Source organism: Limulus polyphemus, unplaced genomic scaffold, assembly GCF_000517525.1.
Source record: "Limulus polyphemus unplaced genomic scaffold, Limulus_polyphemus-2.1.2 Scaffold26, whole genome shotgun sequence".
NCBI classification, from domain to species: Eukaryota; Metazoa; Arthropoda; class Merostomata; order Xiphosura; family Limulidae; genus Limulus; species Limulus polyphemus.
The window spans coordinates 1,519,172-1,533,525 of NW_013665636.1; the positions used below are offsets into that span (position 1 = coordinate 1,519,172).

Below are 14,354 nucleotides of genomic sequence, written 5' to 3' on the forward strand. Positions count from 1 at the left end.
TGACTTTGATAAATTTAGTAATCTATTTATACCTAATTTACAGTGATACAACACACGAATTTAGTAACCCAAATATACCTAATTGTTGGTTAACTATGTAAGGTAATTATTTTAACAATTGGTTGACACTATTAACCGACGAAAACATAACTGATGCTTGACTGTTTACATACATTTAACAATCTCGATTTACCCATTCATTGAAATGCAACATATGCTCACCAATTTACATAAGTTTGTTTTACACCTGGTGAAGTTGTTAATCTGTATATTCTTAACCATTAGTTTGATCTCGATAATTCACTGATCTACAAAGACTTGCTATATTGTTAACCCCATAAGTCTATTAGTTTGTGTGAAAAACTCGTTTGTTGGTAAATTTATTAATTTATGTTCACAGTTGTTATTTAGTAGACCTAATAAATCAGCTAATCCATGTATATTGACTATATATTGGTCTGATATATCTACTAAACATTCTAGAACAACAGGTTTGTAACTATGGAAATAAACATTAATACTAACAATGCCAGGTTCAAATACACTGACGTACATCTATATTTCCAGCTTGAATTCTAAAATTTAAAAGAGAGGGTATCTAAAAGTGAGCAGCAGGAAATAAGCAATCTGCTGAAACAAAGATCTGATTTTAATGTTGGCCAAGCCTAATATGAATAAAAGATAAAGCTGCCCAAAAGCCTCAAAAGACATGAGATAGATGGCAAAGGGGACATATAAAGATCTGAGCTGTTCAAATCATTCTCCAGAATTATCCAACAGCTTAGGAACTAAGCAAGCCAAACCATCGCATCTCATAAGTACTATTGAAGAAATAAGACACACGGGAAAAAAAAGGAGATGCTGATTTCAGAGGATGGTGGGACGGCGTGTGTGTGCATCACTTGCCATCCAAGTCAACTGAATACAAGCAATCAGAGTTCAGGAAGTAGACAGTAAGACAGAAACAAGGGTAAAAACTGACTTAATTATTACGAATAACAAAAATGACTGTTTAGATAGGTGTATATATTAGCCCATATAATAACTTTCAAGGGACATCGATTTTGGTCTTAAAGGGTTGTGGCGTGGATTTTTTAAGCAAATCGTGATCCAAGTAAACATAAACCTTACAAACACGATAAGTCAGCCATCTAGTTAATGTTCCAGGAGTAACAACATTTCGACTGTTAACAGACTAAGCTTTGAAGAATTGTCTGTAACAGCACTTAAGATATTTCAGGCGTATCAAATATCAAGAAACTGTTAGGTCATCATAAAGTGACATCCAAAAAGGTACAGGAGCATGCTTAGTGCGAGAACTAAGCTAAAGTCAAGAAAAATTTGGAGTCTAATAAAGGTAAGTCAACTTATTTCATCCAACTCACTGATTAACCTAATAGATTCATAATCTATATAACATAACTGATTGATTAGCCTAGTATATATACTAAGTTGTTTAAGATGACAAATCAAATAAGTTATATAAATCAGGAATATCTTCTAACTGGTTAGCCTAATAAATAATCTATTCTATATTAATTCACTGAATACCTGGTAAATTTATTTAACAATGTAAATTTAGCTACTGTTGAGAATACTAATTTACAGAAACTTAATTGTTGTTAAATTTACTAATTCATACAATCCTAGGCGTTGGTTGACTTGTTGAACATATAAATTTTGGTCATTCTAATATTAGCATCCGTCCGATTTTATTACAGATATTTTATTAATATACCGATTCAACTGCAGACTCCTATACATGTATGAGCACATAAGTGTAACTACTCTAAAATTAGGTGATGGTTGCCACATATCAATCACAGATACAGGAAGGCTCCAAATATATAAATCCTTTAAAGCTGGACAGCTCCTCCATATCTCGGTTGACGTCATTCAGAAGGCAAGTGGAATCCTTGGTGGAAAAATCGGCAGATTTACAGCCGGGGGTGTTAAGACATATTTCTATGCAAGCATCTGTAGAGCCATCGAACTGTACATAGCTGGGAAAGGGGATATTGTGCTCTGCAATAGCTACTCCACGTTGAGACCAGTAATTTACTGTAAGATAAAAAAAAACACTTATACACGTTCATTTTAACACAATATGTTCCTGAAATTCGATCAATAAAACATAATGGATTAAACTTACTAGTGTATGTTGTTTACAGTGGTTAATTATCTAAGTAATTAATTAAAACTTTTGGAGGTTTAAAATTACTAAAAAATCTCAATTCTTCTTTTTTAGATGTTAGCATGACAGAAGTTGTCAAAAACAGACCAGAAAACTAACTATAACTTTTTCTCCCAAAATAATACGAAATAACCTGACTAAACAATAAGAAATAACTTAGGGAAATTATACTAAAAAACCGAAACCAAACCAGCAGTTATCAAAAAACCTCTAGCGCAGCCAATTCAATGTTTCCTGGACTTATTTGAAAGGCAGAAACACTGCCGTGAATTCCTTACTGAAGGCGGTATCGCAACATTTGTTGCAATGAATAAAAAAGTCTCTCGCAAAATGATAGAAATGATAAAGCAAACAAACCTCCTTGAAATTTAAACGACCCAGTACCTCTTAGCTGCTCTGAGAAGGTAAATTAAAATATTTTTCAAAGTTACAGAGCCCGGACAAGTGAATAATACACCTAACTTTCTAACAAGAAGATCCAGAATCGAATCTTGGTTCCTTCTACTACATATGTTCCTCGAAGAAAGCATCAAATTATCGGCTGAAACGTAGGATATAAGCTAATTAGTGTCTAGTAATATAAATGAGTAACTAATTAGAATTAGACTTAGTACATCGAATAAACTACTAATTATGACATTAACTATACAATCACAATGGTTATTTTAAAATTGATTTGGGACATTTATCATCCTCATGGTCATTCCCGTATGAATTACAGGTTTCTGCATCATAAACGAAACTTTAAACTTAGAGCATAAAACATATTATAGCCCCAATTATCTAGTTAATTACTAGTAGCAATTACAGCCAATCAGAACATTATTCCAATTAAGAAACTCATCCCGCACTTATATATTCAATTTTATGACAGATATAATCCTATAATTCTTACGGGTTCATATGTTACAAATGTATGAATTATTTAAGTCCAAAAGAAGTTTTAGACCCACCCGGTAATCTTCTAAATAACTTTGTGTATACCATATTGTTTATTTTCGAATTTCGCACAAAACCATGCGAGGATTGTCCTCGCCAACCGTCCCTAATGTAGTAATAGATCAGAGGGAAAACAGCTAATCAACACCTCTCACCGCCAACTCTTGGGCTACCCCTTTTACCAACGTATATGGGATTAATCGTCACACTACAGCGCCCTCACGGCTGAAAAAGCGAGCACGACCCGCAGATTGCGAGCCATGCCAGGCCTCTCTTTCTTTGTGAGGCTCTATTCTAGACGCAGCCATGTTATTGAAAATAGGTTGATCTGAAAATATCATAGCCAACTCACAAACAACTTAGATCTAACAACTAATATCCTCTCCCCAAATAAAACAAAACCTGCTATAATCTAACAGTAAAAGGAATACAAAGAATTAAAGTAAAAATGATAATAATTAGACTTCTAAACATGGAAATACCAGACACAATTTAACCATCACGAGTTTCATGGCTACGAAAAAAATATTAAATCGACCCACCAGAAAGCTTATATGAGAATGAACCATCGTTCATAGCTATTTATCCTGAACTTTGATATTTAGTGTGTACTGCAACACAAGTTTTTATTTTTATTTTTAGAATTAAGAGCAGAAGGCTGCCAGTGAAAAAAAATAATAATTCTTGTTTACGTGCCTTCCGTGCATGAGGTTATATCGATTATCCCGGACCAGGAAGTGACTCCGTAGTTAGCGTGTCTTAACTGTGAATCCGAAGATTCATGATTCGCGTTTCCGTTGTATAAAAATGGGTTCCACACTTTGGAACCGTGTGTGCGCTATAAGAATGACCGTCAAATCTCACAATTCGTTCAGACGAGAGTAGCCCAAGAGTCAGCGGTAAGTGATGTTGCTAACTGCTTTTCCTCTAGTCTAGCAGTTCAAAATTAGGGACAGCTATATGCAAATAACCCTTGTGTAGTCTTACCAGAAAACTCTAAAACACAAAATGTCACTAAATTTGCAAGAACAATCGAGATTCAACAATGTAATTAATAACAATGCCAACCGAATCAGAAGATGTTTAAGGTGAATATGACGCTGTTCTCCATTTTAAATGTTTTAGAATCCTGACTGAAGTAAATAAATTTGCAATATCCGTATGAAAGAACGTAACGAAATCATAATTTATACAGATCAGTTCTCGTTAGAATACGCTTTAAACAAGACTCAGTGGTAAAACATTAAAATTTAGGTTAAAGAAAATATCTTTAACAAATTTCTTCGGTATACCAGACAGAGTCATGTTGTCTGAAACGCAACAATCAGTGTTTTGTATTCTGGAGTCTATTAAAATATTAAATAAATCAAAATATTCAGTAGTCTGAATCATTTTTTCTTTTCAATTCTCAATGTGTTATTATAATATTTTTATATCAACTGCTAGAAAAGCTGGAAAGACTATCCAGTATCAAAATAATCTACTAGAAAAAAAAACAGGAAAATTAAATGATATTGTTCAACAATCCAATAACTCGTAAGGTGTCAATTTAAATGTTGACTGGCTATGTCGTTGTGTGGAGCAGAAGAGTACCATATGTTTTCTGCTTCCTTAGTTAATATGTAAATCTTTCAAAATTTCTGTATTTTCTTTCAGTTCAGTTTGCACACAAAATTAACTTAAGTAAACTCATATAAATTTTCTAGATCTGCCTGGAACCTGAATTCATTAATTGACAAATAACTGTATTTTTTTTTTGTTTGTCTGTTTTGTTTGTTGTTGTTGTCGTTTGTTTTTTGTAAAAAGATAGCTCGTAATGTTCCGAAACAGAAGGTTGTTTTTCTGTTGGCGAACTGAGTAATAGTTTAGAGTTCCCTCGCCCTTTCATCTCAGTTGTAAGGGCCGAAGGTCACGTGATTAAGGGTAGTGTGTGTGCAACCTGGTTTTGTGTAATATTATTGTATTTGTAGTATTAAATGCCAAGTTTTCCTTTTTTTAGCAGATTTTTCTTTATTAAAACTTTTAACACACTTAGAGATTTTGTTAGACTTTAACTTTTTGGTTTAGAACTTTTAATATAACATGATTTTCACTTTCTTTTCGCTTTAGTCTTTTCTTATTTTTGTTTATCTTTCACCTTTGGGTTTGTTTTCATTTTAGATTTTATAGTTTTATTTTACCTTACGGAGGGGGGACATGCCGGACTGGTGAGAAAGAGTTCACTGAGGTCTCACTTCCTTTCTCTCTCTTACTAGTCCAGCTCACTCTCCACAGGCCCATTTTTTCCCCGTTTTGTTTGGTCTTGTATTTTGTAATTGTGATTTTTCTGTGTTAATAAAGATTGTTGTGCACCTTTCAGGTCTTGGTTCTTTCTTAAGAAGAGATAGAAAGACACGCACTCTGTAACTCGGTAGCCTTGAAACATCCAGGTTAATGGGCCCCGAATTGACTACCTGGGAATGCTACGGTTGTCACGTTTAGTAGAATATACAATCACCTTAGTTTATATAAAAATAGATGCTAATCACTAATAAGTTTTATCCGTTTCAACTTGTAATTTGCTGCAATCCTCAGGGAAGTCCTGAGAAAAACTATTTCTGTGTTGGTAATGGCCGAATCTTCTTGATAGAAAGTCTGGTGTGTTATCCACTCGACTGAGTTCTCCCAGTTACTAATTAATAATTATACTCAGTAATCGCACAGAGTACTAACCATGACAACGATTAATATCCAATCGCCACTGCCGTACCGTAAGTACTTGAGAAATCATGCATTAAATACTCAAACTTATCTTTATTTCGTGAGTATACCAAGAATTCTGGATGTTTTCATAAGTAAAGACGTAACATCTGCATTACTATGAAATGTTATCTGTATTAATATTTCGTAATTATTGTTTGTTTGTTTTTAGACAAGATGGAGCGCAACGTTTCAATGACACCTGTTGAAACCCTTATCGAATGTAATTTATATCAAAACTGCAAACAATAAATACCCCCAAAGGCTCAACGATAAGCATGGAGCTTATAACACAAAAATTTGGAATTTTATCCCTGTGACGGGTACAGCGCAAATAGCCCATTATTAACAATGCCAACTACGTTAGAACATGCCTAAGGTGAATGTGACACCATTCTAATTGTTTTTGGTATATAGATTAATCAAAGGCCCGGCATGGCCAGGTGATTAGGGAGCTCGACTCGCAATCTGCGGGTCGCGGGTTCGAATCCCCGTCACACCGAACATGCTCGCCCTTGCAGCCGTGGGGGTGTTATAATGTGACGATCAATCCCACTATTCGTTGGTAAAAAGAGTAGCCCAAGAGTTGGCGGTGGGTGGTGATGACTAGCTGCCTTCCCTCTAGACTTACACTGCTAAATTAGGGACGGCTAGCGCAGATAGCCCTCGTGTAGCTTTGCGCGAAATTCAAAACAAAACAAACAAGATTAGTCAAATAAATATGCAATAGCCACATGAGTGAAAAAAACATAGCATGATCAAATTATTAAATTAAAGTAACTAAAATGGTTAATTATTTAATATTCAATGAATACTTAAATATACCAAGGAGTTTAAACACGTGTAATGGCAAAGTCACAATATACAATTTTAGAATACAGTAAGGAATGGTTTAAACAGCCACGTGTTACAAAGTCGACAAAACACCAGAAACATATATAAGAAGAAACGAGGGTCAACCTAGAATGGATAGAAGCTTCTTTAGATAAACATTCACATGGTCTGGTTTACTGTGGGAAGTATTAAAGTATACTAGACATCATGAAATACCAATTAATATGAAAGAATTGTGAGTTAAGCTACTTTACAATGATGAAAGAGTATCAGAATAAAATGTTAGGAATAAACAGTTCCTTGATCCAAGAGCGGTTAGCTAAAGCTGTGACACCAGAACATGTATAAAAATGTTCCTTGATCCAAGAGCAGTTAGCTAGAGCGAGCTGTGACACCAGAACACATGTATAACAAAGTTTCTTGATCCAAGGGTAGTTAGCTAGAGCTGTGACACCAGAACACGTGTATAAAAATGTTCCTTGATCCAAGAGCTGTGACACCAGAACACGTATATAACAAAGTTTCTTGATCCAAGAGCAGTTAGCTAGAGCTGTGACACCAGAACATGTATAAAAATTTTCCTTGATCCAAGAGCAGTTAGCTAGAGCTGTGATACCAGAACATGTATAAAAATGTTCCTTGATCCAAGGGCGGTTAGCTAGAGCTGTGATACCAGAACACATGTATAACAAAGTTTCTTGATCCAAGGGTAGTTAGCTAGAGCTGTAACACCAGAACATGTATATAAAAATCTTCCTTGATCCAAGGGCGGTTAGCTAGAGCTGTGACACCAGAACACATGTATAACAAAGTATCTTTATCCAAGGGTAGTTAGCTAGAGCTGTAACACCAGAACAGGTGTATAAAAATGTTCCTTGATCCAAGGGCGGTTAGCTAGAGCTGTGACACCAGAACACATGTATAACAAAGTTTCTTGATCCAAGGGTAGTTAGCTAGAGCTGTGGCACCAGAACACATGTATAACAAAGTTTCTTGATCCAAGGGTAGTTAGCTAGAGCTGTGACACCAGAACACATGTATAAAAATGTTCCTTGATCCAAGGGCGGTTAGCTAGAGCTGTGACACCAGAACACGTGTATAACAAAGTTCATTTTGGCTAATCAAGATATATGAGAAGCTTAAAAATAAAATCAGAACTAGTGGAACAATACTATGATTGGTCTACCTGCATAAACTCTAAATAGAATACTTAACCATACCAGGAAAGGAACCTCACACATTTGTTACATGTTAAATACAGTACAGTATATATAGTCCAGAAATCACTTAGTAGTCAGTAGGAGTAGAGAATCAACCCATAGTCTACAGCAATAGTCAGTCAGTTTCTTGCTGATTCGTGTATCTTCCAACAAAGGGTTGTTTGTCTAGATTTCAATTTCTAACATCGACTGAGTTCGCAGTGTTAACTCAGATAACTTGTCACAACTTCAAGTTGTCAAAGGAAGAGACAGGGGTACCAGCCCGGACTGCAGCCTCGCGTCTGTTTTGCGGGAATGTGTATGTATTTGGTCAACATGCGCTCAGGAACAAGTGGGAAAAGGGCCTTAGTACCAAACACTGTTTAGGGTAAGTTGTGTCCCGTTATTATCAACTTTATTATTATCCTATTCTTCAAAGTTTCTTTTCACCTTAACAACAGGAAGGTACTACAACAGGTAAAGGGTGTAATAAGGTAAACGTGGTGTTTTTAGATCTTGTTTTAGTCAAATTCGCCAGAAATATTTAAATTTTGATTCGATAATTAAATATCGTTGCGAAACCAAATTGAGTGTTTGTTATAAGTTTAAGAGAGTTTTGTTTCTAAAATGCATAGTTAATTGGCAAGAGAGGTGAATTTTTTACCTCTTCCCCATACCCTTATTTAGTATGTAATATACCCGTGCACAAACATCTGTAGCTAGTAATATTTTTTGGTACTTATGTGACTAACAACTACCACTTTCTGTACTTATGTGATTATTAGCTACCATTTTTGCCACAAAGACATGTAATCAGCAGTATTCAGCATCGCCAGCCTACATTGCAGTCTGCCTTTAACATCCGACCTTAGTAAGTTCAAGTAATTGTTAATTATTAAGGTAAAAGGCAGGTAAAAATTCGAATTCTAGAAGTTTATTTCATAAATGCTGTATACGAGGTAAAAGTTTTAACAGTACCCTTTAATTGAGGTGAAATGTATGTATTCTTTATTAACGTTATCGATCAAAACAAACTTAATTTCTGTTATTAGTTGATAGATATATGTATTGTTCAGCGTAACTACCATCGGTTATTTTTATTTTGATTACGTGTATATAACTCATTTGTAGTTAATAAAGTTCTTCTTTTGTTGTTCACGATTCTGTCTCCTTGATTCTCACGCAAATTTTCTTTGAGTTGGTTAGCTGTGTACTTGCACCTAGTTGGTACGTTCATAAATACTATTGTCATTGATTGTCCTAACCAGCAGTTAGCTTGCTGTATACTTGAACCTATGCTTGGTACGTTGATAAATATTATTATCAATGATTGTCCTAACCAACAGTTAGCTTGCTGTCTACTTGCACCTAGTTGGTACGTTGATAAATATTATTATCAATGATTGTCCTAACCAACAGTTAGCTTGCTGTCTACTTGCACCTAGTTGGTACGTTGATAAATATTATTATCAATGATTGTCCTAACCAGCAATTAGTTTGTTGTGTACTTGCATCTAGTTGGTACATTGATATGTATTATTTTCATTAATGTTCCCAACTAGCAGTCCGTTACTTGCAGCTTAAAACAAATATATATTCGATCATAGCTCATTTGCATCATTAGTTCAGTGTTGGAGGAAATATTGACGAGATGTTTATCCCTAATCCTAGCATAATTTTAGTTAATATTCCCTCATCCATTGTGTTCTTATAATAACGACAGGACATATACTGTTTTAACGTAACATGTTGTAAGAACAAAGTTTCATACTACACATTCTCGGTATCAACTAAAACATAAACATCTAACGAGTAAACTTGCCGATGAAGCTGGTTGTTTTTCTTGATAAAATGTTGATTTTATTACAACTTATGTTGTTAAGTGTTTTTAATCAAAGTTACCAATATTATAGTTGTCAGACGCTAAACCTAAGTTAAAGTTGCACCACAGAAAAAAGCATTTAGGTTATGAACAATCTTCGTGTGTTTGGTATAAAGTACAAAACCATGAACAGTACGACTTTCCATTTATTCTAAGAAAAAAGCAAAAATTCAATTTCAACTTACGTTTCTCGCAGTAAACGCCACAATATCCACATGGACAAACACAGCTAAAGGCTTTTAACAAATCCTTCACTTCGGGCCGGATATCCTGACAGGTAGCGTTGTTTTCACAGGTAACAGTTGCACAAGTCTTGATATCTTTCTACAAAAACAAAAATCATGTATTTTATGGTTATACTTACCCATAATAACTTTAAACAATACTGATAAGTTAACCTGGTAGATACCACAATTTACAATGGGCAACAAAAAATTTGCAAGTGAAGAAAATCCTAGTGATTCTGAGTAATTTGATAGTGTTGATTTCAAAAATGTAGTCATAGTTTGTCCATCGCCTCTAGATTTTGGATTCTTGTAATATCTCAATATTTTATCAGCACTATGTGAAATACCATGCAATCAGCTCCGTGCAATAGATTTATGCTGTGAAATTTGATTTACTTGAATAGTTTAATGAGTAAAAAGGCATACATTTTTGATAACTTCAAACAATGACAGTATTGTATTGGTGTAAAATTCCAAATATGTTGTTCATATATGTCATTTGATCGTGATATAACTGTAGCGAATTGTACCATTTTAGCTTCATTCCCACGCTTACTTCCTCCGCCCGCGAATCATGAAGCCCTCACATTCTCAGTTTGCTAGAACATTCCAGAAGTCCTTTGAATGGGCATAAAAAATGGAGCAGACACCTCTCTTTCAGTTGCTCCTCACTCACTCATTTGACCACTTCGCCTCGTTCCATACACAGTCAAAATAAGTCTCCCTTGCATCGTACCCGAGATGTAATCATATTTTGGCAAAATTTTAAACTCTAGTTCTATAAACATAAATTATTTTATATCTTTTAGAAAATCGTTTGAAATGCAGACTGCCTCTAGTTCATGTAAAGTCTGAAAGTGCAAAAATCACCCAAACAGTTTCTGCTACAGTTGTGGAAAATATATTACAGTTTCACGAAGGAAAGGCATCACACATAAGGTAGAGGTAGCTAAATATTACTATTTTGAGTGTAATAATTGATTATCAAGAAAAACATTGGGCTCTACATGTGTGTTGTACAGTTTGCACATCTGACTTGACACAGTGGCTGAACAAGAAGTATGCCATTTGCAGTTCCCATGATATGACGTGAGCCCAAAGATCATCTAACTGACTGTTATTTTTGCATGACTAATGTTTCTAGATCTTCAGACAAACTAAATAATACATTAAATATCCAGATATTGTTTCTGCAATGAAGCCAGTACCTCATGGGGATGGTCTTCCAGTGCCAGATCCACCAGCGAATCGGAAAACAGAAGTTATCATGCAAAGAAGACAATGAATCATCTTCATCCTCTGCATCTAGTAATTCTATTCCTGTAGAAAACTTTCTCATCTGATCACACAAGAAGAGCAAAATGGTCTGATTCATGACTTGTTTCTATCAAAAACAGCATGGGGAACTTTTGGCTCTCGTTTACAGCAATGAAATTTATTAGCTCCAGGAAAAAAAAAAAAGTTTACAGTTTACCGAAGTCGCCATCATAGTCTCTCTTCTCACTATAGCATGTAAGATACTTTGTGTTTCTATACAAATGTTGATGCACTAATGGATGGATTAGGTACTGAACATCATCCTCACGATGTATAAGAATATTTTGAATAAATCTACCACAACTCGAAAACTAAAGACGATTAGTAATTTTCACCATGATTTTTAGAATCATCATTGTCAAATTACTCAGAAACAGTTGCAGAGAAATTTGTTTTTGTTGCCAGACGTTACTAACCAGAGCTCTGAGCAAATCTAATTACAATTGAAATTAAAATGAAACGTCAAACATACTTACTCTTGACTAAAATGCTACAATTAATGTAGTATTTACGGTTCTGTTTGAGTGAATAAAATCGTTTAGCGATCAGTCAGTCACATCATGTAACGTTGAAAGAAATTATCAAGTTACAGCTAAATCGCGAAGTTAACATTGAAACGAAGTCAAAATTCTCGTGTTTACTGAATCTCTTAATCACGGATTGTTGAAGTTGACTGAATTCGTTGTTCTTGTCATGAATGCTTATTAAGTAAGTCACTCAAGAGATTAATAGAAGCGACAACGCGTGTGAGAATACGACTTACTAACATCTACCTACAAATTACTGTTTTTCAAGGGCGTCTCAACACTGATATGTAAATGTAACGAGCAGTATCCCCAGAAGAGCTTGTGAAACGGAATGACAAGTCTAAAAACGTAATTCTTAATGTTTAAAATACGTTATTTCTATGAATACATAAAACTTAACTGCATAGCATTCTTGAACAGAAATAAAGTTCACAGAATAAATTCAGGCAATTTAATTACATTTTATCTCCCTTTCTTACTAAAAATGGTCATCATAACTATACATCTTTAGTGCACTTTCATAATGTACAATATGTCATATCACACTTTTGTTATATTTATACCTAGTGCTAAGTTTCTAGGACTGGAGAGTACCGGTTCCCTTTTGGCTAGTCGCTAGTGGAATGGGAAGATAAAGAATTTTTGACGGTAATAATTTAGATATTAGTTGTGTAGAAAAGAACATTGTGCTGACAGAACCGTAAATTAAAAACCAGCAATTTGTAAGCACAATGATATTATTGTGCTTATAAATAGCTGTTTGTTAATTTACGACAATTTAAACATTACTTGTGTAGAAAAGAACATTGTGCTAACAGAACAGTGAATTAAAAAACAGTTATTTGTAAGCACAATGATGGCACTGTGCTTACAAATCGCATTTTATTAATTCAAAACAATTTAAACGTTACTCAGGTCATTGTTTGAGATGATACTGAAGGGAAGTAACGTAGTTGATTAGGTCAGTCGAACAACATTTAGGTATTGTTGAACAGGAAATGTGAATTCTTGGTAGTAAGGTCCAGCATGGTCTTAATTTGATTTTCAGAAAAGCCATTTAGAGGAATGTTATTTCGTGAAAGCTCAGATATACATATGTTAATAGTTTCATTTAGAGGAATGGCTTCCCACTGGGTCCAACTTTAGCTAAACATTCAGGTAGTTTTAAAACTAACTATAGCGTTTTCGCCTTAATATTTTTAAAATAAATTACAAAACAAGTTCTGGATCTCAGTACCGTTAAAAATTAAGCATCGTAAATGCTGTGGTACTTGGTTAGATTGATCTAATGAACTAATAAAGTTCTTCGAGCTTTATATAAGTTACACATGTAACATACTCATGATTGGAAGAAGGATAAAATCGAAAATATATATTTTGTAATTGGTATGATAATCGAAGGTTATTTTTTTAAGCAGTTTTATTCTGATCAGATATTTGTTTTAGGGAAATACTGCAAGTTTAATACCATCACTTTCGTTTTGAAATATTTACAACCCTAACCCAAAGATGTAATTTTAATATTGTTATCCATACTTCAGGTTTTATTAGAATGCTAAATAACAGAATCCCAGAACAACGGTCTTGTGTCGCAAGAAACAATATATGTATATCGTATCGAATTCTTGAAATCTTTAACACACACACACACACACTGGACTATTACTATCACTATTCACTGTACCAAAACAAAAATCATACAACTCGCCTTACCTCAGCCACAAGTAGCTTGGCTCCTGGGTGTTCAATAAAGTCTCCCCCTAAATTGCTCAGGATCTTACATTCAAGACTTTCCTTGCGGGGAACAATATTAACAGCGACACATTGCTTTGTGCTGCCACAAACAGCAACGCATGCAACATCGCTGACCACCGTATTGGTCCAAGCAGAGTTCTGAGTTTTATTCCATATGACAACTCGGAAGGTCTCACTTGAAAAACTCTGTGATTTCAAACTGATGGAAAGCATCAAGTTTGAAAAGTTGCAGACGAATAAGAGAGCAACATGAAGATGCTGAATCATGCCCGTAACAGTGCTTTGACTCAAAGAGCCCTGCTCTCAAGAGTAGCCATCGTTGAAAGTGGCCCAATGTTACAGAAGCAATGAAAATAAACTTGGCTAGTTAATTCCAAAATGAAAACGTATTTCGTGCCGGATTAAAACCTTGCATGTAAACCAGTACTACAGTATATCTAGATTTCTTGTCGGATATAGTCGGGTCGATTTCTAGTGGTTCTGATTAAATTTAAATACTTCCCCCAACACACCACTAGATATAACTTCAGATACGGTAAATCCCACTAAATTTAAAACATTTAGCTTCTGTAACCGCAGTGAGAGCATTCAATCTGTGCACGTGCCCACTCGGTCTGAACAAAACGTGATTAGTACACTCAAAACCGCAGGAAATTGTCGATCTCGCTCTCCAAACCTCATTAACATTACTAGCCATAGATGCAACACTAAAATTAATTAACCTGAGTGAAATATAGATAT

General features: G+C 34.8%; 1 protein-coding gene across 1 annotated transcript; it reads right to left on the reverse strand.

Annotated features, from left to right (window-relative positions):
* Positions 1 to 1,596: 1,596 nt before the first annotated feature.
* LOC111085770 lies at positions 1,597 to 14,007 on the reverse strand. The gene is made up of 3 exons (XM_022385940.1): positions 13,572 to 14,007; positions 9,973 to 10,111; positions 1,597 to 2,061 (listed from the first exon to the last, which is right to left on the reverse strand). Exons 1-3 carry the CDS (start codon positions 13,878 to 13,880, stop codon positions 1,817 to 1,819), a joined length of 693 nt encoding a protein of 230 aa, XP_022241648.1. The 5' UTR covers positions 13,881 to 14,007; the 3' UTR covers positions 1,597 to 1,816.
* Between the last annotated feature and the right edge of the window lie 347 nt (positions 14,008 to 14,354).

Coding starts and splice junctions, on each gene's coding strand:
- LOC111085770 (XM_022385940.1), bottom strand. CDS start 13,880: ATGATTCAGCATCTTCATGTTGCTCTCTTATTCGTCTGCAACTTTTCA. Junction 10,112..13,571: donor CCAAGCTACTTGTGGCTGAG/GTAAGGCGAGTT, acceptor TTGTTTTTGTAG/AAAGATATCAAGACTTGTGC. Junction 2,062..9,972: donor TGGCGTTTACTGCGAGAAAC/GTAAGTTGAAAT, acceptor TTTATCTTACAG/TAAATTACTGGTCTCAACGT.